Here is a 27,015-nt window from a genome sequence, read left to right as displayed (position 1 = left end):
TTTGTAAAGCATAAACCAAGGGATTAATAAGAACAGTGGTTAAAAATAAGTGGCAAGAGTTGTGGAACAGGGAGCGTAAGGGAAGACACCTGTATAACGTCCAGGAAAAGGTGGGGCAGGAAGGTCCTCAGGCCGAGAGAGACACAAGGCTAAATAGTACATTGAAAGTGGTGGGGAAACATCCGACTGGGAGTTGTAATCATTGTCAGGAGAAGTTGGAGGCAATATTCTATTTCAGTGCCAGAAATATGTGAGAGAAGGGGAGCGATTGTTATTAGATTTGAGGAGAAATGGGGTTGAAGAGACAGGATTAAGTGAGCTGCTGTGGAAATCTTCAGGGGATGTAGCATTTAATTATGTATTTCGTTTCCTTATGGAGACGAGATTATTGGGTAGGATTTAGACTTTCACTGTCACTGGTCTACACTCCAGTCCAGTTGGTGGCGGTAATACACCTTAAAGTTGGTTGCCAACCGCTATATAAATCTCCCAGAAGAAGAAAGGACCTGGACCAATACCCGACTCCGGGAATTATTTTGCTTGGCCAACAAAAAATCTGCTGATAGGAGAAACGTGACATCTCAGCCCGCCTGCATCGTTCTTCGTCAAGGTAGTTTAAAATCTGGCTAGCTAGCTAACCACTTAGCTAGTCGGTTTATTTATTTTAACAACGGATCGCACAAATGTGAAGAGTTTAAATGCAAGGCAACCAGCCAGCTAAAAATATTTGAATGAATGCTGCGGTGGATGTAGCTAGCTACAACAGCTAGCTAACGTTAGCTGCTAATGCGTATCCATTTGGTCCAGTTCGCTGTTTCTTGTCAAGTTGATACAATGTGACACTGACTGACACCCTCTCAGTTGTTACATTTACATCACCCAGTCGTCGCGCACTAAATTGTGACATGCAGTGAGCGACGTTACAGAACATAGAAGTAACGTTGGAAACAAATGTATCCAGGACATAAATTATTCCCATGGCAGCCCCAGGTCTGCAACCCGGGTCCTACGTCTAGCTATTTTATTTATTTTTTATTTAACCTTTATTTAACCATGTAGGCTAGTTGAGAACAAGTTCTCATTTGCAACTGCGACCTGGCCAAGATAAAGCATAGCAGTGTGAACAGACAACACAGAGTTGAGCTAACTCAGCCACAAAGTCAAAATTGGCTATATCGTAATGGAAACAAATTACTTTTGGGCCTTTAATGAAAGTTTAAGGTTAGTCATAAAGTTAATGTTGTGGTTTGGTTTAACCGATTTTAAGATAAATTGTAGCAATAGGCAGGGTTTATTAATGGTTGAGCGCAGTGGCGTCAGTTCCGCTAAACCAAGAGAGCTAAGGCCCCTCTACATGTCACCTTGTCAAACCTGTTTTACGGGTAGTCAAATTCTCAAAGAAAAACCTCAATGCAGAGCAATGTGTGTTCTTAGCTTATTTTTGCATTTGCTTGTCTGCATTATTCTCCAGGGAAGGAACAGTGGTTAAAAATAAGTGTCAAGAGTTGTGGAACAGGGAGAGTAAGGGAAGACATCTGTATAACATCCAGGAAAAGGTGGGGGCAGGAAGGTTCTCAGGCCGAGAGAGAAGGGAGGAAAGTGTAGTCACACAAGGCTAAATTGTACATTGAAAGTGGTGGGGAAACGTCCGATTGGGCTCCAGAGTGGCACAGCGGTCTAAGGCACTGCATCTTAGTGCAAGAGCGTCACTAGTACCTGGTTCAAATCCTTGCTGTATCACATCTGGCTGTGATTGGGAGTTCCATAGGGCGGCGCACAATTGGCTCAGGGTTTAGCCGGAGTAGGCCGTCATTGTAAATTAGAATTTGTTCTTAACTGACTTGCCTTGTAAAATAAAAGTTAAATGTATAAAAAGAGAAACATGCAAATATTGAAGCATTTATCAACAAAGTGCCTCTGAGAATATTGAAACGTATCAAGGAAACAAACAACAATAGTATCAATCAACAATATCATCGATAGTCTTTTAACCTTCTTTCCATATACCATAAGGGTCAGGCAACATGCACTGACCACTCCTGGGACTTTAGTAAAAAGGGACTCGTCATCTTGCTCGAACTACACTCCAGATATAACTCCTTTGGCAAGGTCCTGCTCCGAAGATGAATACAGGTTTCTTCCGACATGGGCAATTTTGCTAGATCCAGTGCATGCTTCTATTCTTCATCTCCATAATTAACCAAAACAAGACCACTTCTAGTCACTTTGATTGAATCCACCTTTCCCACTGCTCTCTTCACGGTCCTTGATAGTACAAATGTACCTCCCAAATGAATCTTCTTGTCCAAAAAACGCAGTCCAACTGAAAAGGCTTTATTGGAACGATCTTTGTCTTCCACTATAACTTTTGCTAATTTCGTCCCATACTTCAATTTCTCCATTTTCCTTTCATTGTCACACACTTCACTTGCCGCAAGATTCAAGCAACATTTCCATGTTTGCTGCCATTTTTTAACCTTCATCCATCCTCTCCTCAATCAGGCCACTGAGGTATATTAAGAACAGCAGTTCAAATCTTTCGGATTGGGTCAGGGGATCGCTTTCAACTTAAAGGTGCATACACCGCCTCCTATTGTACTAAATTGAGGCCAGTAATGGCCTACCTATATTCAATTATCTTCATTATTCCTGTTCCTAAAACTGTACCACCAACTAACCCTACACCTATATACCACTATTTCATAAATGTATAAATTACCACCCCATTAACTCTTCAACAGTAAAATCTCATACACCCAGGTACTTCTCTGCAGTTTCCACCTAAACTCATTAACAACCCACTACTAACAGCCTGGGAGGTCAGCACACCACCCTTCAACACATCCTGTAACTCATCTGAAGTCAAATCTTGTGTACCCGAATACTTACCTGCAGCTGCTATCATAACATCTATTTCCTGTGATTTAGTTTCCACTTCTGCAGTACAGTTGATAACCATTGCAATGAATGCTAAGAAGCCAACCTTACTGAAGCATAACTCACTCTGTACCCTATCCCTCGGAACTGGCACAAATCTACTATTCACTGGGATCCTCTCAGGACCCATCTTCCTGCACTTTCTTCACTGCCTCAGGATATGACACCCTCTGCACTACTCTGACCTTTGAAATGGCAATCTGCCTCAATTGCACCGGACATTTCTGATCTTCAGCAACATGAGCACCCCTAAAATTGACAACTTTATCCACCGAAACTTCACAATCCTCTTTCCCATGCCCTTCTGCACACTTCCCACATCTTTGAATTTCCCTCTTCACACTGCTGCAGCATGACCATAAACATTGCATCTGAAACAGCGTGGTGGATTCTCCACAAAAGCTTTAACAGGAGAACGGATGTATCCTAACATTACATGATTTTGTCTGGTAGAGACTGACTCAAAACTCAAAAGAACTGACAATGACTCCTCTGGTTCAGCACGCTCCCCACTGGGTCTGTCGAACCAAACGACGGGCATCGCAAACACCCAGATTTTTCAACTTCAATTGCGCCACCTCAGCACTTAACGCTACCCCAGAAACCACTCCTTTCAATGGTGCCCTATTCCTAAGAGCAAAGCAAGAAGCAGATCTTGACCCAAGTTGCTTGACACAAAGTGCCTTCTCTCGCTGGTCAGAAGTAACACAAACAAATATCACAATTCCACTACAGGTTATCTTCACTGATTCAACTATACCCAACTCCTTTCTTACCCACCCTGAAACCACAAATGGATCCACATAAATGCAAGGCTCCACTTTCTGCAAAAATGTACTACTACTGGTCCAGATTCCTCTTCATCATGTCTTATGCCATTTTTCCTCAACACACATCTTCCCACTTCACTTGGCTGTTCTTCCTCACTGTCCATAACGATGTCTATCCATTCACCACGCTCTTTCCGCGCCTTCATTCGCCGCATTGCTTGCAAAAGCACTCACTGATGCCATTTCTCCAAAACCCAACTTCTGTTCCTTAGCCTACTGGCTACCTCTCCATGCTTCCTCAGTCTCTTTCCGAGCACCGACACGTATGCTATCCGGTTCAAATATTACAATCAGAAGCAACATTTATAGGAGACACGTGAGCAGAGTCCAGGTGCTTCTAATCAGTGTAATTGGTCCTCTGCATATCAGGGATGGCCTCTCTAGTCTACCTGTATGTGTTAAAATCACAAGGAGAAGGAAATTGTTTTTTATTTTTTATTATTATTTCACCTTTATTTAACCAGGTAGGCTAGTTGAGAACAAGTTCTAATTTGCAACTGCGACCTGGCCAAGATAAAGCATAGCAGTGTGAACAGATAACAACACAGATTTACACATGGAGTAAACAATAAACAAATCAATAACATAGGGGGGGTGAAAATAATCTATATACACTGTGTGCAAAAGGCATGAGGAGGTAGGCAATAAATAGGCCATAGGAGTGAATAATTACAATTTAGCAGATTAACACCGGAGTGATAAATGATCAGATGAACTTGTGCAGGTAGAGATGCTGGTGTGCAAAGAGCAGAAAAGTAAATAAATAAAAACAGTATGGGGGATGAGGTAGGTAAATTGGGTGGGTTATTTACCGATGGACTATGTACAGCTGCAGCGATCGGTTAGCTGCTCAGATAGCAGATGTTTAAAGTTGGAGAGGGAGATAAACGTCTCCAGAGTAGAGCAGAGAACTGGAAGGAAAGGCGGCCAAATGAGGTTTTGGCTTTAGGGATGATCAGTGAGATACACCTGCTGGAGCGCGTGCTATGGGTGAGTGTTGCCATCGTGACCAGTGAACTGAGATAAGGCGGAGCTTTACCTAGCATAGACTTGTAGATGACCTGGAGCCAGTGGATCTGGCGACGAATATGTAGCGAGGGCCAGCCGACTAGAGCATACAGGTCGCAGTGGTAGGTGGTATAAGGTGCTTTAGTTACAAAAAGGATGGCACTGTGATAAACTGCATCCAGTTTGCTGAGTAGAGTATTGGAAGCTATTTTGTAGATGACATCGCCGAAGTCGAGGATCGGTAGGATAGTCAGTTTTACTGGGGTAAGTTTGGCGGCGTGAGTGAGCTTTGTTGTGAAATAGAAAGCCGACTCTTGATTTGATTTTGGATTGGAGATGTTTGATATGAGTCTGGAAGGAGAGTTTGCAGTCTAGCCAGACACCTAGGTACTTATAGATGTCCACATATTCTAGGTCTGAACCATCCAGGGTGGTGATGCTAGTCGGGCGTGTGGGTTCAGGCTGCGAACGGTTGAAAAGCATGCATTTGGTTTTAGTAGCATTTAAGAGCAGTTGGAGGCCACGGAAGGAGTGTTGTATGGCATTGAAGCTCGTTTGGAGGTTAGATAGCACAGTGTCCAAGGAAGGACCAGAAGTATACAGAATGGTGTCGTCTGCATAGAGGTGGATCAGGGAATCGCCCGCAGCAAGAGCAACATCATTGATATATATACAGAGAAAAGAGTCGGCCCGAGAATTTAACCCTGTGGTACCCCAATAGAGACTGCAAGAGGACCGGACAACATGCCCTCCGATTTGACACACTGAACTCTGTCTGCAAAGTAGTTGGTGAACCAGGCAAGGCAGTCATTAGAAAAACCGAGGCTACTGAGTCTGCCGATAAGAATATGGTGATTGACAGAGTCGAAAGCCTTGGCTAGGTTGATAAAGACGGCTGCACAGTACTATCTTTTATCGATGGCGGTTATATCGTTTAGTACCTTGAGCGTGGCTGAGGTGCACCCGTGACCGGCTCGGAAACCAGATTGCACAGCGGAGAAGGTACGGTGTGATTCGAGATGGTCAGTGATATGTTTGTTGACTTGGCTTTCAAAGACCTTAGATAGGCAGAGCAGGATGGATATAGGTCTATAACAACAGTTTGGGTCCAGGGTGTCTCCCCCTTTTGAAGAGGGGATGACTGCAGCAGCTTTCCAATCCTTGGGGATCCCAGACGATATGAAAGAGAGGTTGAAAAGGCTGTTAATAGGGGTTGACACAATGGCGGCGGATAGTTTCAGAAATAGAGGGTCCAGATTGTCAAGCCCAGCTGATTTGTACGGGTCCAGGTTTTGCAGCTCTCTCAGTACATCTGCTATCTGGATTTGGGTAAAGGAGAACCTGGAGGCTTGGGCGAGGAGCTGCGGGGGGGGCGGAGCTGTTGGCCGAGGTTGGAGTAGCCAGGCGGAAGGCATGTCCAGCCGTTGAGAAATGCTTGTTGAAGTTTTCGATAATCATGGATTTATCGGTGGTGACCGTGTTACCTAGCCTCAGTGCAGTGGGCAGCTGGGAGGAGGTGCTCTTGTTCTCCATGGACTTCAGTGTCCCAGAACTTTTTGGAGTTGGAGCTACAGGATGCAAATTTCTGCCTGAAGAAGCTGGCCTTTGCTTTCCTGACTGACTGCGTGTATTGGTTCCTGACTTCCCTGAACAGTTGCATGTCGCGGGGACTATTCGATGCTATTGCAGTCCGCCACAGGATGTTTTTGTGCTGGTCGAGGGCAGTCAGGTCTGGAGTGAACCAAGGGCTATATCTGTTCTTAGTTCTGCATTTTTTGAACGGAGCATTCTTAAAATGGTGAGGAAGGTACTTTTAAAGAATGACCAGGCATCCTCAACTGACAGGATGAGGTCAATGTCCTTCCAGGGTACCCGGGCCAGGTCAATTAGGAAGGCCTGCTCACAGAAGTGTTTTTGGGAGCGTTTGACAGTGATGAGGGGTGGTCGTTTGACTGCGGATACAGACAATGAGGCAGTGATCGCTGAGATCCTGGTTGAAGATGGCAGAGGTGTATTTGGAGGGCCAGTTGGTCAGGATGACGTCTATGAGGGTGCCCTTGTTTACAGAGTTAGAGTTGCACCTGGTGGGTTCCTTGATGATTTGTGTGAGATTGAGGGCATCTAGCTTAGATTGTAGGACTGCCGGGGTGTTAAGCATATCCCAGTTTAGGTCACCTAACAGAACAAACTCTGAAGCTAGATGGGGGGCGATCAATTCACAAATGGTGTCCAGGGCACAGCTGGGAGCTGAGGGGGGTTGGTAGCAGGCGGCAACAGTGAGAGACTAGTAGTTCGAATAAAGAAGTGTTAAGGGCTTGTAAGTACAGTGCCTTGCGAAAGTATTCGGCCCCCTTGAACTTTGCGACCTTTTGCCACATTTCAGGCTTCAAACATAAAGATATAAAACTGTATTTTTTGTGAAGAATCAACAACAAGTGGGACACAATCATGAAGTGGAACGACATTTATTGGATATTTCAAACTTTTTTAACATCAAAAACAGAAAAATTGGGCGTGCAAAATTATTCAGCCCCCCTTAAGTTAATACTTTGTAGCGCCACCTTTTGCTGCGATTACAGCTGTACGTCGCTTGGGGTATGTCTCTATCAGTTTTGCACATCGAGAGACTGACATTTTTTCCCATTCCTCCTTGCAAAACAGCTCAAGCTCAGTGAGGTTGGATGGAGAGCATTTGTGAACAGCAGTTTTCAGTTCTTTCCACAGATTCTCGATTGGATTCAGGTCTGGACTTTGACTTGGCCATTCTAACACCTGGAAATGTTTGTTTTTGAACCATTCCATTGTAGATTTTGCTTTATGTTTTATCATTGTCTTGTTGAAGACAAATCTCCGTCCCAGTCTCAGGTCTTTTGCAGACTCCATCAGGTTTTCTTCCAGAATGGTCCTGTATTTGGCTCCATCCATCTTCCCATCAATTTTAACCATCTTCCCTGTCCCTGCTGAAGAAAAGCAGGCCCAAACCATGATGCTGCCACCACCATGTTTGACAGTGGGGATGGTGTGTTCAAGGTGATGAGCTGTGTTGCTTTTACGCCAAACATAACGTTTTGCATTGTTGCCAAAAAGTTCAATTTTGGTTTCATCTGACCAGAGCACCTTCTTGCACATGTTTGGTGTGTCTCCCAGGTGGCTTGTGGCAAACTTTAAACGACACTTTTTATGGATATCTTTAAGAAATGGCTTTCTTCTTGCCACTCTTCCATAAAGGCCAGATTTGTGCAATACACGACTGATTGTTGTCCTATGGACAGAGTCTCCCACCTCAGCTGTAGATCTCTGCAGTTCATCCAGAGTGATCATGGGCCTCTTGGCTGCATCTCTGATCAGTCTTCTCCTTGTATGAGCTGAAAGTTTAGAGGGACGGCCAGGTCTTGGTAGATTTGCAGTGGTCTGATACTCCTTCCATTTCAATATTATCGCTTGCACAGTGCTCCTTGGGATGTTTAAAGCTTGGGAAATCTTTTTGTATCCAAATCCGGCTTTAAACTTCTTCACAACAGTATCTCGGACCTGCTTGGTGTGTTCCTTGTTCTTCATGATGCTCTCTGCGCTTTTAACAGACCTCTGAGACTATCACAGTGCAGGTGCATTTATACGGAGACTTGATTACACACAGGTGGATTGTATTTATCATCATTAGTAATTTAGGTCAACATTGGATCATTCAGAGATCCTCACTGAACTTCTGGAGAGAGTTTGCTGCACTGAAAGTAAATGGGCTGAATAATTTTGCACACCCAATTTTTCAGTTTTTGATTTGTTAAAAAAGTTTGAAATATCCAATAAATGTCGTTCCACTTCATGATTGTGTCCCACTTGTTGATTCTTCACCAAAAAAATACAGTTTTATATCTTTATGTTTGAAGCCTGAAATGTGGCAATAGGTCGCAAAGTTCAAGGGGGCCGAATACTTTTGCAAAGCACTGTAAGCATTTCACTCTTAGGTTCTATACAACACCTGTTGTATTCGGCGCATGTGGCAAATAACGTTTGATTTGATAAAAAAGGCACAGCACACCAACATCAACCTCATTCCAACTGTAAAGAATGGTGTAGGGAGCCTCATGGTTTGGGGCTGCTTTGCTGCCTCAAGGCTGGGACAGCTTTCTATCAGATACAAAAATGAAATCCCAAGTTTAACAAGACAATTGCCGGAGAAAGGCTGTCTGCCAATTGAAGCCGAACAGAAGTTGGGTGATGCAACAGCACAATGACCCAAAACACAGTAAATCAACAACAGAATGACTTCGACAGAATAAAAAACGAGGTCTGGAGTGGTCCAGTCAGAGTCCTGACCTCAATCCGATTTGAGACGCTGTGGCATGACCTCGAGCGATTCACACCAGACAAGAATATTGCTTAACTGAAACTTTTGCAAAGAGGAATAGTCCAAAATTCCTTCTGACAGTTGTGCAGGTCTGATCCGCAACCACAGAACACATTTGGTTGAGGTTATTGCTACCAAAGGAGGGTCAGCCAGTTATTAAATACAAGGGTTCACATACTTTTCCCACCCTGCACTGTAAATGTTTACCTTGTGTGTTCAATAAAGACATACATTGTTTTAGTTTAAGCAGACCTTTTGTCTATTGTTGTGACTTCTTTGCAGAAATCCAGGTAATTCCAAAGGGTTCACATACTTTTTCTTGCCACTAACTGTTCACCCAATTCTTAACCCTGTCCCTGCATCCAGCGACTTGTCAAATGCTCAGTCTGCTATGCTTGAATCTGTTCGCCCAACGACCTTGGTAAAGATTCAGCATGCTCAACCAATAACTGCTGATGACACTTCTCTCTGACTTTAAATCTCATATGGGGCTATGGCTGTTACTATGTGGAGTATTTAAACACCTTTATGATAGACATTTGGGTATGAGATACTAACCCTGAAATTGGTCTCTGAAAAGTGGTTAAATTAATTTAGTTCAGATTATGCCATTTAACTAAATGGTTAGAACATCTTTTAGGTGCGACTGGTAAAGAAAGGTGGTGGAGTGGCCATTCATGTTACATTTTAATTTTGTGGAGGCTCAATCTCTTAAAGCTGAAATATGTAACTTTTTGGTCGAACCAACCAAATTCACGTAGAAATGTTATAAATCTGTCATTCTCATTGAAAGCGAGTTTAAGAAGCGCTAGATCTGTTCTGTGTGCACCATTTCTATGCTTACCGTTCTTAGGTTTTGTGTTTGCGTCTTTTACTTTCAGTTTTGTACGCCAGTTTCAACCAGCTGAAAATACAATATTTTGGTTATGGGAAAATATATTTCAGAGGTTTAATGGTACAATGATTCTCTACACCTCTTAAACTCAACTCTGGACCTTTTAAGCCAGTTCCACTGCATTGTTCCCCTCTAATCAGGGACTGCTTTAAACCTGGGACACCAGGTGTGTGTGCAATTAATTATTAGCTAGAACAGAAAACCAGCAGGCTCAGGACCGTGGGGGAAGAGATGAGTACCGCTGCTCTACACAATAGTTGCTTGTTTTGTCACAAACTTAGAATTTTAGCAACCAGGAAATGGCGGAGAGATTTCTGCATAGTGCATATTTTTGATATTTCTGTTACAAAGCAATTGAGCATTTGTTTATTGAGAGTACATTTATTTGTAACGTGGGTCTATCTCCCTCCTGCCATGGTGGATGAAGTTTAGAACTTTATCTAATTTACTAGCCCCTTCAATGGTTTCTTAACTGGTCATTCTGTGTGATTTAAAATATTGATTAGTTATCCTCAGCCTCAGATCATTTTAAAGAGTATCTTTATCGATTTCAACTTAAAAGGATACTTCAGGATTTTGGCAATTTAGCACTTTGTCTACTACCCTAGAGTCAGATGAACTTGTGGATACTATTTGCAAATCAAATCAAAGTTTATTTGTCACGTGCGCTGAATACAACAGTGAAATGCTTACTTACAGGCTCTAACCAGTGGTGCGAAGGGGGGGATATGTAAGTAAAGAAATAAAACAGTAAAAAGACATTTTGAGAAAAGTGTGGCAAGGTTATCTACAGACATCTTTTAGTCAGGCTTATTGAGGTACTATGTACATGTACAGTAGGGAGAACAAGTATTTGATACACTGCCGATTTTGCAGGTTTTTCTACTTGCAAAGCATGTAGAGGTCTGTAATTGTTATCATAGGTACACTTCAACTGTGAGAGATGGAATCTAAAACGAAAATCCAGAAAATCACATTGTATGATTTTTAAGTAATTAATTTGCATTTTATTGCTTGACACAGGTATTTGATACATCAGAAAAGCAGAACTTAATATTTGGTACAGAAATCGTTGTTTGCAATTACAGAGATCATACGTTTCCTGTAGTTCTGGACCAGGTTTGCACACTGCAGCAGGGATTTTGGCCCACTCCTCCATACAGACCTTCTCCAGATCCTTCATGTTTCGGGTCTGTCGCTGGGCAATACGGACTTTCAGCTCCTTCCAAAGATTTTCTATTGGGTTCAGGTCTGGAGACTGGCTAGGCCACATTCTTACGGAGCCACTGCTTAGTTGCCCTGGCTGTGTGTTTCGGGTCGTTGTCATGCTGGAAGACCCAGCCACGACGCATCTTCTTTGCTCTTACTGAGGGAAGGAGGTTGTTGGCCAAGATCTTGCGAAACATGGCCTCAACCATCCTCCTCTCAATACGGTGCAGTCGTCCTGTCCCCTTTGCAGAAAAGCATCCCCAAAGAATGATGTTTCCACCTCCATGCTTCACGGTTGGGATGGTGTTCTTGGGGTTGTACTCATCCTTCTTCCTCCAAACACGGCGAGTGGAGTTGAGACAAAAATATAGCTTTTTGGTCTAATCAGACCACATGACCTTCTCCCATTCCTCCTCTGGATCATCCAGATGGTCATTGGCAAACTTCAGACAGGCCTGGACATGCGCTGGCTTGAGCAGGGGGACCTTGCGTGCGCTGTACGATTTTAATCCATGACGGCGTATTGTGTTACTAATAGTTTTCTTTGAGACTGTGGTCCCAGCTCTCTTCAGGTCATTGACCAGGTCCTGCCATGTAGTTCTGGGCTGATCACTCACCTTCCTCATAGTCATTGATGCCCCACGAGGTGATCTTGTATGGAGCCCCAGGTGATCTTGCATGGAGCCCCAGACCGAGGGTGATTGACCGTCATCTTGAACTTCTTCCATTTTCTAATAATTGCGCCAACCGTTGTTGCCTTCTCACCAAGCTGCTTGCCTATTGTCCTGTAGCTCATCCCAGCCTTGTGCAGGTCTACAATTGTATCCCTGCTGTCCTTACACAGCTCTCTGGTCTTGGCCATTGTGGATAGGTTGGAGTTAGTTTGAGTGTGTGGACAGGTGTATTTTATACAGGTAATGAGTTCAAACAAGTGCAGTTAATACAGGTAATGAGTGGAGAACAGGAGGGCTTCTTAAAGAAAAACAAACAGGTCTGTGAGAGTCGGAATTCTTACCGGTTGGTATGTGATCAAATACCTATGTCATGCAATAAAATGCAAATTAATTACTTAAAAATCATACAATGTGATTTTCTGGATTTTTGTTTTAGATTCCATCTCTCACACTTGAAGTGTACCTATGATAAAAATGACAGACCTCTACATGCTTTGTAAGTAGGAAAACCTGCAAAATCGGCAGTGCATCAAATACTTGTTCTCCCCACTGTAGGTATCGTTAAAGTGACTTTGAATATATGATGAACAGAGAGTAGCAGTGTAAAAAGAGGGGTGTAAAAAGAGGGGTTGGCGGGTGGTGATTTTCCTAAAACAGCCATACATATGGTCTCTCATTTCTGCATAATCAAATGTTGCACTGGCAAGAGTAGGCTTGTGCGCATGAATTGCTCGTTTGGTGCAGCAGACTGCAGGGGTGTAGTGTTGCCATGGCATCCTATCAGCCACGGTGTGTTTCATTGACCTCTTTACTGCATCTATCCTTGTAAGGTTCCAAATGTTGCACCCCCACTGACTTCATATAGCATATAATTGATTGACATCCACAGAGAGCTTGTATTAGATGTGCAAATAGCTTGTGATGGGAAGAGGTACATGACACATGCCAAATTGCCTGGGGTGGTGACACTATATGCACTATAGCAAATTAGCTAACGATTTTGGCATATTGATCATTCAACTTGCATTAACATCCTGTTTGAGTTGTGTAGCTCTGTCAGCTCCGTATTGTGCTCTAGTAGAAGTGGCTCCTTGATATATCAAGGGTCAGCTGAGCTCACTATACACCTCCTAACTCATGCCTTTGTGTGTATTTCCAGGCTCACCATCACCATGGATGACCTCACCCAAGCTCTCTCGGCCAGCTTCGCCGTCTCGAAGGAGGCCAACAGCACAGCGGCCCCCCACCCACGGATGGCCCAGTACAAGACCAAGTTCAGCGTTTTGGAGCAAAGCGAACGACGACGGCGCTTTCTCGATCTGCAGAAAACGTTAGTTCCCTAACCAATTACAGGCCAAGTCCAAACACAACTTGGCCTATTAGCCCCTAGGAACTTCATATGGATGTGGGCAGCTTCATCCTGCCCTCTAATAGGATATGTGGTTTTCAACAGATGGATTATTGCTAGCTGCTAATGAATATATCTGACTGAAGCGCTGTAGCTGTTAACAACTTCGTGACAATACTGTCAAGTCCGGATGAAATGCATGCCCAAATTTAACTGCCTGCTACTCATCCCCAGAAGATAAGATGCATATTATTAGTATTTGGATAGAAAACACTCTGAAGTTTCTAAAACTTTTTGAATCATGTCTGTGAGTATAACAGAACTTATTTAGCAGGCGAAACCCGAGGACAAACCATTCGGATTTTCTTTTTTTGAGGCCACTCTATTCAATGGTTTTTCATTTGGAATCCTAATTTCTAAGGCACCTTCTTGCAGTTCCTATCGCTTCCACTGGATGTCAACAGTCTTTAGAAATTGGTTGAGGTTATTCCTTTGTGTAATGAAGAAGTACGGCCATCTTGAACGAGGGTCACTTGAAGTGTACTGTTAGAGGCGCGTGACCAGAAAGCATGTTTCAGTTTGTTTTCTTCCTGTATTGAACACAGATCATCCAGCCTTCAATTTTATCGATTATTTACGTTAAAATACCTAAAGTTGTATTACAAATGTAGTTTTGGCAAAGTTTACAGGTAACTTTTGAGATATTTCAAAGTCACGTTGCTCAAGTTGGAACCAGTGTATTTCTGGATCAAACGCGCCAAATAAATGGACATTTTGGATATATATCGATGGAATTAATCGAACAAAAGGGCCATTTGTGATGTTTATGGGACATATTGGAGTGCCAAAAAAAGAAGCTTGTCACAGGTAAGGCATTAATTATACTTTTATTTCTGCGTTGTCACGCCTGCAGGGTTGAAATATGCTTTCTCTCTTTTGTTTACGGAGGTGCTATCCTCAGCTAATAGCATCGTTTGCTTTCGCCGAAAAGTATTTTTGAAATCTGACATGTTGGCTGGATTCACAAGTGTAGCTTTAATTTGCCATCTTGCATGTGTGATTTAATGAAAGTTAGATTTTTATAGTTGACAGACCCATTAATCTATTTCAGTAGGCCCTGTACTCTTATTTGCCTATTAAATCACTGTTATGCACAAAACAATGAACCATCATCATTGCGTGTTCTCTCCCAGCTTCATGGTTTGAAAGAGGTGCGTAAATTCCAGTCCATATAATAGGCCTACAGTATGCTTAGCCGAATCACTGATACAATTCCTGCCTCAAGGCTCTGCCCCTTTCTTTGTGTGCTGTCGGGAGCACCATTCGGACTGACATAATTGGACCATAGGGTGGGGGGCATTACAATGAGTTGTGTCCGGGGCTGTTGGAACCGAATCTGTTTTATATTTATAGTCACCTAATTAATACAGTGCCTTGCAAAAGTATTCAGACACCATGGATTTGTTCAAATTTGATTTTGTTACGTGGGATTAAAATGTATTTGTCATTTTTTTTTGTTAACAATATACACAAAATACTAGAAATATTCTGTCCCCATACATACAGCATCTGTAACATCCCTTAGTCAAGTCAACTACAAAGACCAGGAAGCTTTTCAAAGCCTTTAAAAAAAAGGGGGTGGGGCCATGATGGTCAACAATAACAAATCAGACATTGACTATCCCTCTATGCATGGTCTAGTTAAAAAATGATGCTGTGCATTGTATTATATCACCCAGATACCTCAAAGATAGTCGTTCTTCTGAACTGAGCTGCAGGACAGGAATGAAACTCCTCAGGGATATTGCCATGAGGCCATTGGTGAACTCCATGGTTGTGTTTGGAGCAAATCCAACACATCGCTGAGTAACTGCCACCTTATTTTCAAGCTTGGTGGTGCCTGCACTAAGCTAAGGACCCTGGGACTCTGCTACTGGAGCCTGGACTTCCTAACGGGCAGCTCCGAGGTGGTAAGGGTAGGCAACACATCCGCCACGCTGATCCTCAACACTGAGGCCCCTCCCATGACTGCGTGGTTAAGCAGGGCTCCAACATAAAGTTTGCTGACGACACAACAGTGGTAGGCCTGATCACCGACAACGATAAGACAGCCTATAGGGAGGAGGTCATAGATCTGGCAGTGTGGTGCCATGACAACAACCTCTCCCTCAACGTGATCAAGACAAAGGACCTGATCGTGTACTACAGGAAAAGGAGGACCGAACACACCTCCATTCACATTGACGGGGCTGTAGTGGAGTAGGTTGAGAGCTTCATGTTCCTTGGGGTCCACATCCCCAACAAACTGTAATGGTCCAAACATACCAAGACAGTCATGAAGAGGAAACGACAATGCCTATTCCCCCTCAGGAGACTGGAAAGCTTTTGCTTGGGTCCTTAGATCCTCACAGTTCTATAGCTGCAACATTTGAGATTTAGGGAGGCAACAGATTTATGAATCTTTATTTTTGAAATAGATTTTATTACCACTTTGACATTAGTGTAGATTTTTGACAAAAAAATGACAATTAAATCCATTTTAATCCCATTTTGTAACACCAATCAATTGAAGAAATCCAAGGGGTCTGAATACTTTCGTATGGCACTATATGCAATTTGCCAACACCACCGGAGAGAAACGGACATCATTACTAATTACGTTTCCATTTCCCCTTGACTTCATGTGTGCTTTCTTGTCTTTAGGAAAAGGCTGAATTATGTCAACCATGCACGCCGTCTGGCTGATGGGGACTGGACAGGGGCAGATAGTGATGAGGAAGCAGTGGTGGTGGACAGAGAGGAGGAGGAACAGCAGAAGGAGAAGGATGCAGAGGATGATGGGATGGAGATTGAGAGGAAGAAGTTGCCAAAGTACTATGCCAACCAGGTCAGAGCAATATTTCTGACAATGCATTATTTTACCAGAAGAGAGCACATGACTTGCCAAGGTAGCATTTTCCTTCACAGAAATCCTAGTAATGTAACTGAACTGGGGTTTCTCTTCCTGTCCAGCTCATGCTGTCAGAGTGGCTCGTGGACGTCCCTCAGGAACTGGATACTGATTGGCTCATGGTGGTCTGTCCCGTGGGGAAGCGCTCTCTCATCGTCGCCTCCAAGGTAAGGACCAATCAGTGGTTTCCTTACATGTCACATATTTATTATGAATCTCCATTAACTGCTGGCAAAAGCTCCTCTTCCTGGGGTCCAGCAAAATTAAGGCAGTTATACATTTATTTATTTTCTCCCCAATTTCGATCTGGTCTCATCACTGCAACTCTCCAACGGGCTGGGGAGGTCGAAGGTCGAGTTATGTGTCCTCCAAAAACATGACCTGCCAACTCGCTCTTCTTTAACGCCTGTCCCCTTAACCCGGAAGCCAGCTGCACCAATGTGTCAAAGGAAACGCCTGTCAACTGACGAGGTCAGCTTGCAGGACCCCGGCCCGCCACAAGGATTCGCTAGAGCGCGATGAGCCAATTAAAGCATGCCGCTGGGCCAATTGTGCGCCGCCCTGTGGGTCAGCCGATCACGGCCGGTTGTGATACAGCCCGGGATCAAACCCGGGTCTGTAGTGAAGCCTCGAGCACTGCCAAGCAGTGCCTTAGGCCGCTGCGCCACTCATTAAAAAAACATTACAATACATTCACAACAGATTTCACATGTTAAGTGTGTGCCATAGGGTCCGTATTCTACTACCACATATCTACAACACAACATCCATGTGTATTTTATTGTGTGTGTGTGTATGCATGTGTCTATGTTTGTGTTGCTTCACAGTCCCCACTGTTCCATGTATTTTTGTCTGTTTTTTAAATCTAATTTTACTGTTTGCGTGAGTTACTTGATGTTGAATAGAGTTCAATGTCGTCATGGCTCTATGTAGTACTGAGCGCCTCCATAGTCTGTTCTGGACTTGGACTGTGAAGAGACCTCTGGTTGCATGTCTTGTGGAGTATGCATGGGTGTCCGAGCTGTGCACCAGTACAAACAGACAGCTCGGTGCATTCAACATGTAAGTACCTCTCACAAAGTAGTGATGAAGTCAGTCTCTCCTTCACTTTAAGCCAGGAGATATTGACATGCATATTATTTTTAGCTCTCTGTGTACATGCAAGGGCCAGCCGTGCTGCCCTGTTCTGAGTCAATTGTAAGTTTCCTAAGTCCCTCTTTGTGGCACCTGACCACACAGCTAAACATTAGTCCAGGGGCCACAAAACTGTAGGACTTGCCTTGACAGTGCAGCGCTTAATTATGGACAGACTTCTCCCCATCTTAGCTACTGTTGTATCAATATGTTTTGACCATGACAGTTGTGCCGGGATTCATCCAATGGCATTGAGGAGTGTACCACCTCAGTCACCGGCTTCATCAATAAGTGCATCGACGACGTTGTCCCCACAGTGACTGTACGTACATATCCCAACCTGAAGCCATGGATTACAGGCAACATCCGCACCGAGCTAAAGGCTAGAGCTGCCGCTTTAAAGGAGCGGGACACTAATCCGGACGCTAATCCGGGCACTACAAAACCTATTGTATGACCTCTTATAGACTATATTAGGCCCAGCCTTTGGAACTGTGGTTTTCCTAGATATGGCTACTATATTGTGATCATTACATCCTATGGATCTGGATACTGCTTTAAAATACATTTCTGTAGCATTAGTAAAGATGTGATCAGTATATGTTGATGATTTAATTCCTGTGCTATTTTTAACTACCCTGATTTGATAACCTGAACCCGGTTGCACACACTAGTTACAGTTTGAAGCTTTCTCTTGAGTGGGCAGCCTGATGCAAGCCAGTCAATATTTAAATCACCCAAAAAATATACCTCTGTTGATATCACATACATTATCAAGCATTTCACACATGTTATCCAGGTACTGACTGTTAACACTTAGTGGTCTATAGCAGCTTTGTTTTACTTTAAAAAGTCAAAGAAAAGCATGCGTCAATGAGCATGTGTAAAGGTAAGTCGAGACTGCCTGATTTACAAATCACCTTGCATTGGAAATAAATAAAATCACTTTGTTGGTCACAAACACAGATTTGCACGTTATTGCAAATGCATTGAAATGCTTGTGTTTCTAGTTCCCAAAAGTGCAGAAGAAACTAGCAAGAAAATAAAATAAACAATACACATTATCCTGATGTATTTATAGTTATACGAGCAATGTCAGACCGGAATATATAGTGTGTGTACTAGAGGTCGACCGATTATGATTTTCTTTTTTTTTTTCAACACCGATACCGATTATTGGAGGACCAAAAAAGCCGACACCGATTTAAAAAAATGTAAAAAAACAAAAAACAAAAATGTAATAATCGACAATTACAACAATACTGAATTAACACTTATTTTAACTTAATATAAAACATAAATAAAATCAATTTAGCCTCAAATAAATAAACATGTTCAATTTGGTTTAAATAATGCAAAAACAAAGTGTTGGAGAAGAAAGTAATATGTGCCATGTAAAAATGTGTGCTGTGTAAAATATGTGTCATGTAAAAAAAGCTTAACATTTAAATTCCTTGCTCAGAACATGAGAACATATGAAAGTTGGTGGTTCCTTTTAACATGAGACTTCAATATTCCAAGGTAAGAGATTTTAGGTTGTAGTTAATATAGTATTTATAGGACTATTTCTCTCTATACCATTTGTATTTCATATACCTTTTGACTATTGGATGTTCTTATAGGCACTATAGTATTGCCAGTGTAACCGTACAGCTTCCGTCCCTCTCCTCGCCCCTACCTGGGCTCGAACCAGGAACACATCGACAACAGCCACACTCGAAGCATCGTTACCCATCGCTCCACAAAAGCCGCGGCCCTTGCAGCGCAAGGGGAATTACTACTCCAAATCTAAAAGCAAGTGACGTTTGAAACAGTATGAGCGCACACCCAGCTAACTAGCTAGCCATTTCACATCGGTTACACCAGCCATGAGGCTGATAGGCTTGAAGTCATAAACAGCTCTGTGCTTGCGAAGTGCTGCTGGCAAAACGCAGGAAAGCGCTGTTTGAATGAATGATTACGGGCCTGTTGCTGCTCAGTCAGACTGCTCTTTCAAATCAGACTTAATTATAACATAATAACACACAGAAATATGAGCCTTTGGTCATTAATATGATTGAATCCGGAAACTATCATTTCGAGAACAAAACGTGTGTTTCAGTGAAATACGGAACCGTTCGCTATTTTATCTAACGGGTGGCATCCCTACGTCTAAATATTCTTGTTACATTGCACAACCTTCAAAGTATGTCATAATTACGTAAAATTCTAGCAAATTAGATCGCAATGAGTCAGGCAGCCCAAACTGTTGCATATACCCTGACTCTGCATGCAATGAACGCAACAGAAATTACACAATTTCACCTTGTTAATATTGCCTGCTAAACTGGATTAGTAGTTATAACTAGTGATTATGATTGATTGTTTTTTATAAGTTTAATGCTAGCTAGCAATTTACCTTGGCTTCTACTGCATTCGCGTAACAGGCAGGCTACTCGTGGAGTGCAATGGTTAGAGCGTTGGACAAGTTAACTGTGCGATTGAAACCCCTGAACTGACAAGGTGGAAATATGTCGTTCTGCCCCTGAACAAGGCAGTTAACCCACAGTTCCTAGGCAGTCATTGAAAATAAGAATGTGTTCTTAACTGACTTGCCTCATTAAATAAAAAGTATAAAAATAATAATCGGGCGCCCAAAATTACCGATTTCCCATTGTTATGAAAACTTGAAATCGGCCCTAATTAATCGGTCAACCTCTAATGTGTCCACACATACAGTGCATTCGGGAAGTATACAGACACTTTATTTTGCCCCTCTTAAATCTTTTATTGACCAGTCTGAGATGGCATTTTCTTTGCAACTTTCACTGTTGACGGTGAGACTGGTGTTTTGCGGGTACTATTTAATGAAGCTGCCAGTTGAGGACGTGTGAGGCGTCTGTTTCTCAAACTAGACACTAATGTACTTGTCCTCTTGCTCAGTTGTGCACCGTGGCCTCCCACTCCTCTTTCTATTCTGGTTAGAGACAGTTTGTGCTGTTCTGTGAAGGGAGTAGTACAAGGCGCTGTACGAGATCTTCAGTTTCTTGTCAGTTTCTCACATGGAATGGCCTTCATTTCACAGAACGAGAATAGACTGACGAGTTTCAGAAGAAAGTTATTTGTTTCTGGCCATTTTGAGCCTGTAAACGAACCCACAAATGCTGATGCTCCAGATACTCAACTAGTCTAAAGAAGGCCAGTTTTATTTCTTCTTTAATCAGGACAACAGTTTTCAGCTGTGCTAATATAATTGCAAAAGGGTTTTCTTATGATCAATTAGCCTTTTTAAAATGATAAACTTGGATTAGCTAAAAAAGTGCCATTGGAACACAGCAGTAATGGTTGCTGATAATGGGACTCTGTACGCCTATGTAGATATTCCATTAAAAAATCTGCCGTTTCCAACTACAATAGTCATTTACAAAATTTAACAGTGTAGCGTCTACACTGTATTTCTGATCAATTTGATGTTATTTTAATGGACAAAAAAATGTGCGCTTCTCAAAAACGAGGATATTTCTAAGTGACCCCACACTTTTGAACGGTAGTGTATGTAAGAATGCTGTTCATTGACTAGCTCAGCATTCAAAACCATAGTACCCTCCAAGCTCATCATTAAGCTCGAGGCCAAAGGTCTGAACCCCGCCATGTGCGTGAAGGTAGGAAACAACACCTTCACTTCGCTGATCCTCAATGCTGGGGCCCCACAAGGATGCGTGCTCAGCCCCCTCCTTTACACCCTTCTCACTCATGACTGAGTGGCCACGCACGCCTCCAACACAACAGTAGTAGGCCTGATCACCAACAATGACGAGAGAGCCTACAGGGAGGAGGTGAGGGCACCCTGGGAGTGTGGTGCCAGGAAAATAACCTCACCCAACGTCAACAAAACAAAGGAGCTGATCATTGACTTCAAGAAACACATATAGATGGGACTGCAGTGAATGTGGAAAGCTTCAAGTTCCTCGGCATACACATCACTGACAAACTGAAATGGTTCACACACAAAGTTTGGTGAAGAATGTGCAGCAGTGCCTCTTCAAACACAGCAGGCTGAAGAAATTTGGCTTGGTACCTAAAACCCTCACAAATATTTACAGATGCACAATTGAGAGCATCCTGTTGGGCTGTATCACTGTCTAGTACGGCAATTGCACCACCCGCAACCGCAGGGCTCTCCAGAGGGTAGTTCAGTCTGCACAACGCATCACCGGGGGCGAACTACCTGCCCTCCAGGACACCTAGAGCACCCAATGTCACAGGAAGGCCAAAAAGATAATCAATGACAACCACCACCTGAGCCACTGCCTGTTCACCCCGCTGTCATCCAGAAGGCGAGGTCAGTACTGTGAATCAAAGCTGGGACAGAGTGCCTGAAAAACAGCCATCTCAAGGCCATCAGACTATTAAATAGCCATCACTAGTACATTAGAGGATGCTGCTGTATATACATAGACTTAAAATCACTTGCCACTTAGTGTGTATTGTTGTGAAATTGTTAGATATTACTTGTTAGATATTACTGCACTGTTGAAGCTAAAAACACAAGCATTTCGCTACACCCTCAATAACCTCTGCTAAACACGTGTATGTGACAAAGAAAATTTGATTTGACTGAAATAACAATGAAAAGGTTCTCACGTCTGTTTCCCACCATTTGAAGGGGTCCACTGCAGCATACACCAAAAGTGGCTACTGTGTGAACCGCTTCCCTTCTCTGTTACCTGGAGGGAACAGACACAATTCAGCAATGGGAAAAGGTACGTGGGCCTGATCCCATTTCAATCTGTAGCTTCCAGTTCCTCCACCCCGTCAGGGTTCACAGATTTAACTGGACTGGGTGGGGTTTTGGTTTTGTACGTATTGGCTGGTGCAATCAAATTTTCCCTTTTGAAGATTATTAAAGTACTATCTTATCTTACCAATATAGTGATGGCTCCAATTAGACCAATGGGCAAAGCAGAGCATCCACCATTATTACTTAACCTATCCAATACTTTCTGATCTGTGAACACCCTGAGGGTTTGGATCTAGGAGGGGCTAGGAATCCAAATGGAACCCAAAAAAGACCCATCCCATCTATTCTACCACTGTCCTTGCAAACTGTATCCATGCCAAAAATATATGACCACACATTGTAGTGCTAATGTTCGGTCTGTGTGCAGATTACACCATCCTGGACTGTATCTACAGTGAGGTGGAGCGGACCTACTTCATCCTGGATGTCATGTGTTGGAGGGGCCATCCAGTGTACGACTGTCCAGTAAGCACACACAGATTGATTAGCAGAGCATTGAAGTTCCAGTGGAATTCCAGTGCTGTAGTACTAGTGTCTGGGATACAGATGTGCTCTTTTTGCCATGTTGACCAATTCATCAGTCATTTGGGGATTTTAGTGACAGCTTTGTTGATGATGGTGTTTGTTTTTCTATCAACAGACAGAGTTCCGGTTCTACTGGCTCCAGTCGAAAGTCCAGGAGACGGATGGCATGGCTGACATTGCCAAGAGGAACCCTGTAAGAGCAATACACAATAATAAATATATTGTGTATATAGACCTTTTCAATTTAGTCCAAATGAGGATGATTAGAGGCACACAAAAAAAGTATAAATAAAAAAAGGACCAAAGATGTCACCTCCTTTTCCATGTTTATTTTGATTTGACCATGACCGCCAACACATGCAGTTTCTTTTGGTGTATTAAACTGAAAAAAAGTGTACTCGTGAGATTGTGGAAAGAGAGTCATATTGTCATTAGATGATCAATTAACTGTGGCCTGTGTGCTGTCTGACAATATGGTTGTTGCTGGGGGTTTTCTTCTCCATAGTTCAAGTTTGTGAGTCTTCAAAGCACTGCCTGCTCAACGGAAGCCATTCAGCAAGCACTTGCAACAGAGTACAACTTCAATGTAAGAACAACTACAACTGCATACTACTTCAAATGCAGCTATTTAGTCCTATAGTACATCTGTGATTCTACTTGTAGTCTGTAAAAGGGGCAGAACAGTCTGATTCTTCAGTAGAGTGAATCTCCTCTGTTTGCTTCTCGACACTCTTGGGAAAGAATGAAGTGTACTTCATAGAATGAACACACATTGCTAGTCTGGGTTTCCTGGTTCAATGCGCCATCTCTCAACTTATAGCTCCCAATAGAACCTCTCTCAACCTCATTGACTGGTCTAGAGTCTGTTTTGCTGCTCAGCCCACCACCATTGAGGTTAAAGGTGAGACTGCTCTCCTGGGGCATGATGAGGCAGTTGTAACAAGCCCAAACTGAGTGGATTGTGTGTGTGTCCTCAGGTGGACGGACTTCTGTTTTACCACCGGCAGACCCACTACACCCCCGGCAGCACCCCTCTGGTGGGCTGGCTGCGGCCCTACATGGTCGTCGATATCCTGGGCATGGAGGTCCCATTGGGGCCCCTCACCGCCAAGCCCGAGTATGCCAGCCACCAGCTGGCCCAGATCCGGGAGCACAAGAAGACCTCCGACCATGTCCGGCCAGGGGACCTGAACGGCCGCTACGAGCTGGAGCACCTATCCACCCCCGACCAGGAAAAGGGAGATGGCGACGCCGCCAGCTCGCCCCGCAGCAGACCGCTGAAGGAATCTCGCATGGAGACCTCAGAGAAGAGCACGAGTTAGCTAGCCACTGAAGGCTAACTCAGTTGGCTAGCTGCTAAAGGCTAACTCTGTTCTGCTAACCAATAATATTGTAATGCTTTGCTGCTCGCCATGCCAGAAAGACAAATTACAAAAAACTTCAGACTACGTTGTGGGGAGTTTTTTTTGGACAGTTACATTGCGAGGCATTTAATGAGCGGGAGTTCAATGAAATAGCAAGTTAGTCACTGTGCTTCATTTGGAGCGCCCTGAGTTCAGGCATCGCTTGGTTCACCAGAGCTGTAACCACATTTTCATTACACTGTGCTAGTTAGTCTAATCCACTGCATTACACTATGTAAAATGCAAGGGCCCTGTTAAAGAAGCCAGTTTCCCGGACCTAGATTAAACGCATTCGTAGATTAAAAAACACTTTCAATTATATTTTTCCATTGAGAGACCACTGGGGCTGGGCAACTTACTTTAGTGTTGCCGAAATGAACACTGTTCTTCTGCTCATTTTGCCAGGCCTTGTGAATGGACAACTATACGTCATTGCACTTTCAGAGGTTCAATAAATAACACAGTTGGTTACACAGGCCCTTTAGACCTAAATTGATAGCGTCTGTCATGGCCAGATGTGTAACAAATGCAAAAGTTGATTAATCTGATTCTTTTAAGTGTATGTTTATTAAATTGTTTTAATTGACTTTTCAATTTTTGTTCTCAGACTTTTATTCAAGAGGTAAGAATGATTAGGCATTGACCATGGAGAGATAAATTCAGTTATTTTGATTGAAATCTAACATCAACTGCTTAAAAAGCTATAGAGCAGGGGTGTCAAACACGCAGCCTGTGAATTTTTAGGGGGGATGAACTCAATATACTTTAAAATTACTAAAACCAAATCGAAACTGTGTAGAAATTATAATGGACCTACAGTTCATTCAGAAAGTATTCACACCCCTTGACTTTTTCCAAATGTTGTACGCCTGAATTAAAAATGAATTAAATTGAGATTTATTTTGTCACTGGCCTACACATAATACCCCATATTGTGTGTAGGCCAGCGTAATTATGTTTTTTTTTTTTTTCTTTTACAAATTAATTACAAATGAAAAGCTGACGTCTTGAGCCAATAAGTATTCATCCCCATTGTTATGGCAAGCCTAAATAAATTCAGGAGTAAAATGTGCTTAACAAGTCACATGGACTCACTCTGTGTGCAATAATAGTGTTTAATATGATTTTGAATGACTACCTAATTTCTGTACCAGACGCATATAATTATCTGTGGGGTCCCTCAGTCGAGCAGTGAATTTCAAACACCGATTCAACCACAAAGAACATAGAGGTTTTCCAATGCCTCGCAAATAAGGGCACTTATTGGTACATGAGTAAAAATGGATGTCATAGGAGAAAACTGAGGATGGATCAACAACATTGTAGTTAATCCACAAGACTAACCTAAATTACAGAATAAGAAGGAAGCCTGTACAGAATAAGAATATTGCAAAACATGCCACTCGCCATATTTTCAAGCATAGTGGTGGCTGCATCATGTTATGGGTATGCATGCAATTGTTAAGAACTGGGGAGTTTTGGGATAAAAAAGAAATGGAACAGAGCTAAAACCTGGTCTGCTTTCCACCAAATACTGGGAGATGAATTCACCTTTCAGCAGGACAATCTAAAACGCAAGGCCAAATCTAGACTAGTTGCTTACCAAGAAGATATTGAATGTTCCTGAGTGGCCGATTTTACAGTTTTGACTTAAATTTGTTTGGAAATCTATAGTAAGACTTGAAAATGATTGTCTAGCGATGATCAACAACCAATTTGACAGCTCTTGAAGAATTTTGAAAATTATAATGTGCAAATATTGTATAATTCCGGTGTGCAAAGTGTTAAGAGAATTACCCAGAAAGACTCACGTCTGTATCGCTGCCAAATGTGATTCTGACATGTATTGACTCATGGGTGTGAATCCTGTGAAAGAGAGATCTGTATTTCATTTTCTATAATTTTACAAAAATGTGTGACATGTTTTCACTTTGTCATTATGCTGTATTGTGTATTTTGGGTGAGACTTATTTTATAAATTGATTTAAGGCTGTAACAACAACAATGTGGAATAAGTCGGAGTGTGAATACTTTCTGAAGGCGCTGTACATTCATACAGTTTCTTGACTGTCCAGCTAGTAAATATTTTTTGCAAATTGACATCAAGGAAATATATAACCAATTTTCACTGTGGCCCTCTGCACCTCATTGAAGACCACATTTTGTGTTGTGGAAAACAGTTATACAGACAGCTCTGGAACGTGACTAATTTCATTACGACAAAATGGCTTAATTAGCATCTTCCCTCTGACGCCCCAGTATGCATGGTGACATTTGAGTAACTGTGGGGAACAGAGTTGATTTGTGTGGAAAGAGCCTGTCAACAGGAAGGAGGTGTGTGCCTATCTACTTGTGGTGAGACTGGGAACACAACCTCTGCAGCCTTACTCAGACGCTCACTGCTGGCAGTACGAAAGATGCATGCAACTGACATTTAGGTGCTGACCTGTTGCACCCTCTACAACCACTGGGATTATTATTTGACCCTGCTGGTCATCTATGAACGTCTGAATATCTTGAAGAATTATCTGGCCTTAATGGCCATGGACTCTTATAATCTCCACCCGGCACAGCCAAAAGAGGACTGGCCACCACTCAGAGCCTGGTTCCTCTCTTGGTTTCTTCCTTTCTAGGGAGTTTTTCCTAGCCACTGTGCTTCTACATCAGCATTGCTTGTTCTTTTAGGTTTTAGGCTGGGTTTCAGTATAAGCACTTTGTGACATCTGCTGAAAAGGCTCTATAAATACATTTGATTGCCGAAAGGCAGTCTCTTTGGCAAATCAATCTTCAAATATGAACATTCTGTTATTGAGCTCAGAGATCAGAGGATTTGATCCTGATTGATAAACCTCACAGCTATCAGCCAATCACAATGTTTTATGCAAATTAGACTTGTGGGAAAATTATAACTGAATTCATACATTTGATTGCCTAATGTTAGAATGTTTCCATTATGACGTAATACATTTAATTG

At 42.7% G+C, this 27,015-nt stretch overlaps 1 protein-coding gene across 2 annotated transcripts; it reads left to right on the top strand.

Moving 5' to 3' along the window:
- The first annotated feature begins 518 nt into the window (after positions 1-518).
- snupn (snurportin 1) lies at positions 519-24,635 on the top strand. Of its 2 annotated transcripts, XM_064930553.1 has the most exons (9): positions 519-610; positions 13,061-13,231; positions 15,953-16,136; positions 16,262-16,366; positions 21,979-22,075; positions 22,481-22,578; positions 22,754-22,831; positions 23,144-23,224; positions 23,616-24,635. In XM_064930553.1, exons 2-9 carry the CDS (start codon positions 13,074-13,076, stop codon positions 23,958-23,960), a joined length of 1,146 nt encoding a protein of 381 aa, XP_064786625.1. In that variant the 5' UTR covers positions 519-610; positions 13,061-13,073; the 3' UTR covers positions 23,961-24,635. The 2 variants fall into 2 exon arrangements, with proteins under 2 accessions (XP_064786625.1, XP_064786626.1); XM_064930554.1 differs by lacking the exons at positions 519-610; positions 13,061-13,231 and adding an exon at positions 13,249-14,116.
- The last annotated feature ends 2,380 nt before the right edge of the window (positions 24,636-27,015 follow it).

The sequence above is a fragment of the Oncorhynchus masou genome, chromosome 22 (assembly GCF_036934945.1).
Source record: "Oncorhynchus masou masou isolate Uvic2021 chromosome 22, UVic_Omas_1.1, whole genome shotgun sequence".
Lineage (NCBI taxonomy): Eukaryota > Metazoa > Chordata > Actinopteri > Salmoniformes > Salmonidae > Oncorhynchus > Oncorhynchus masou.
This window is presented reverse-complemented; position numbering and strand designations above follow the sequence as displayed.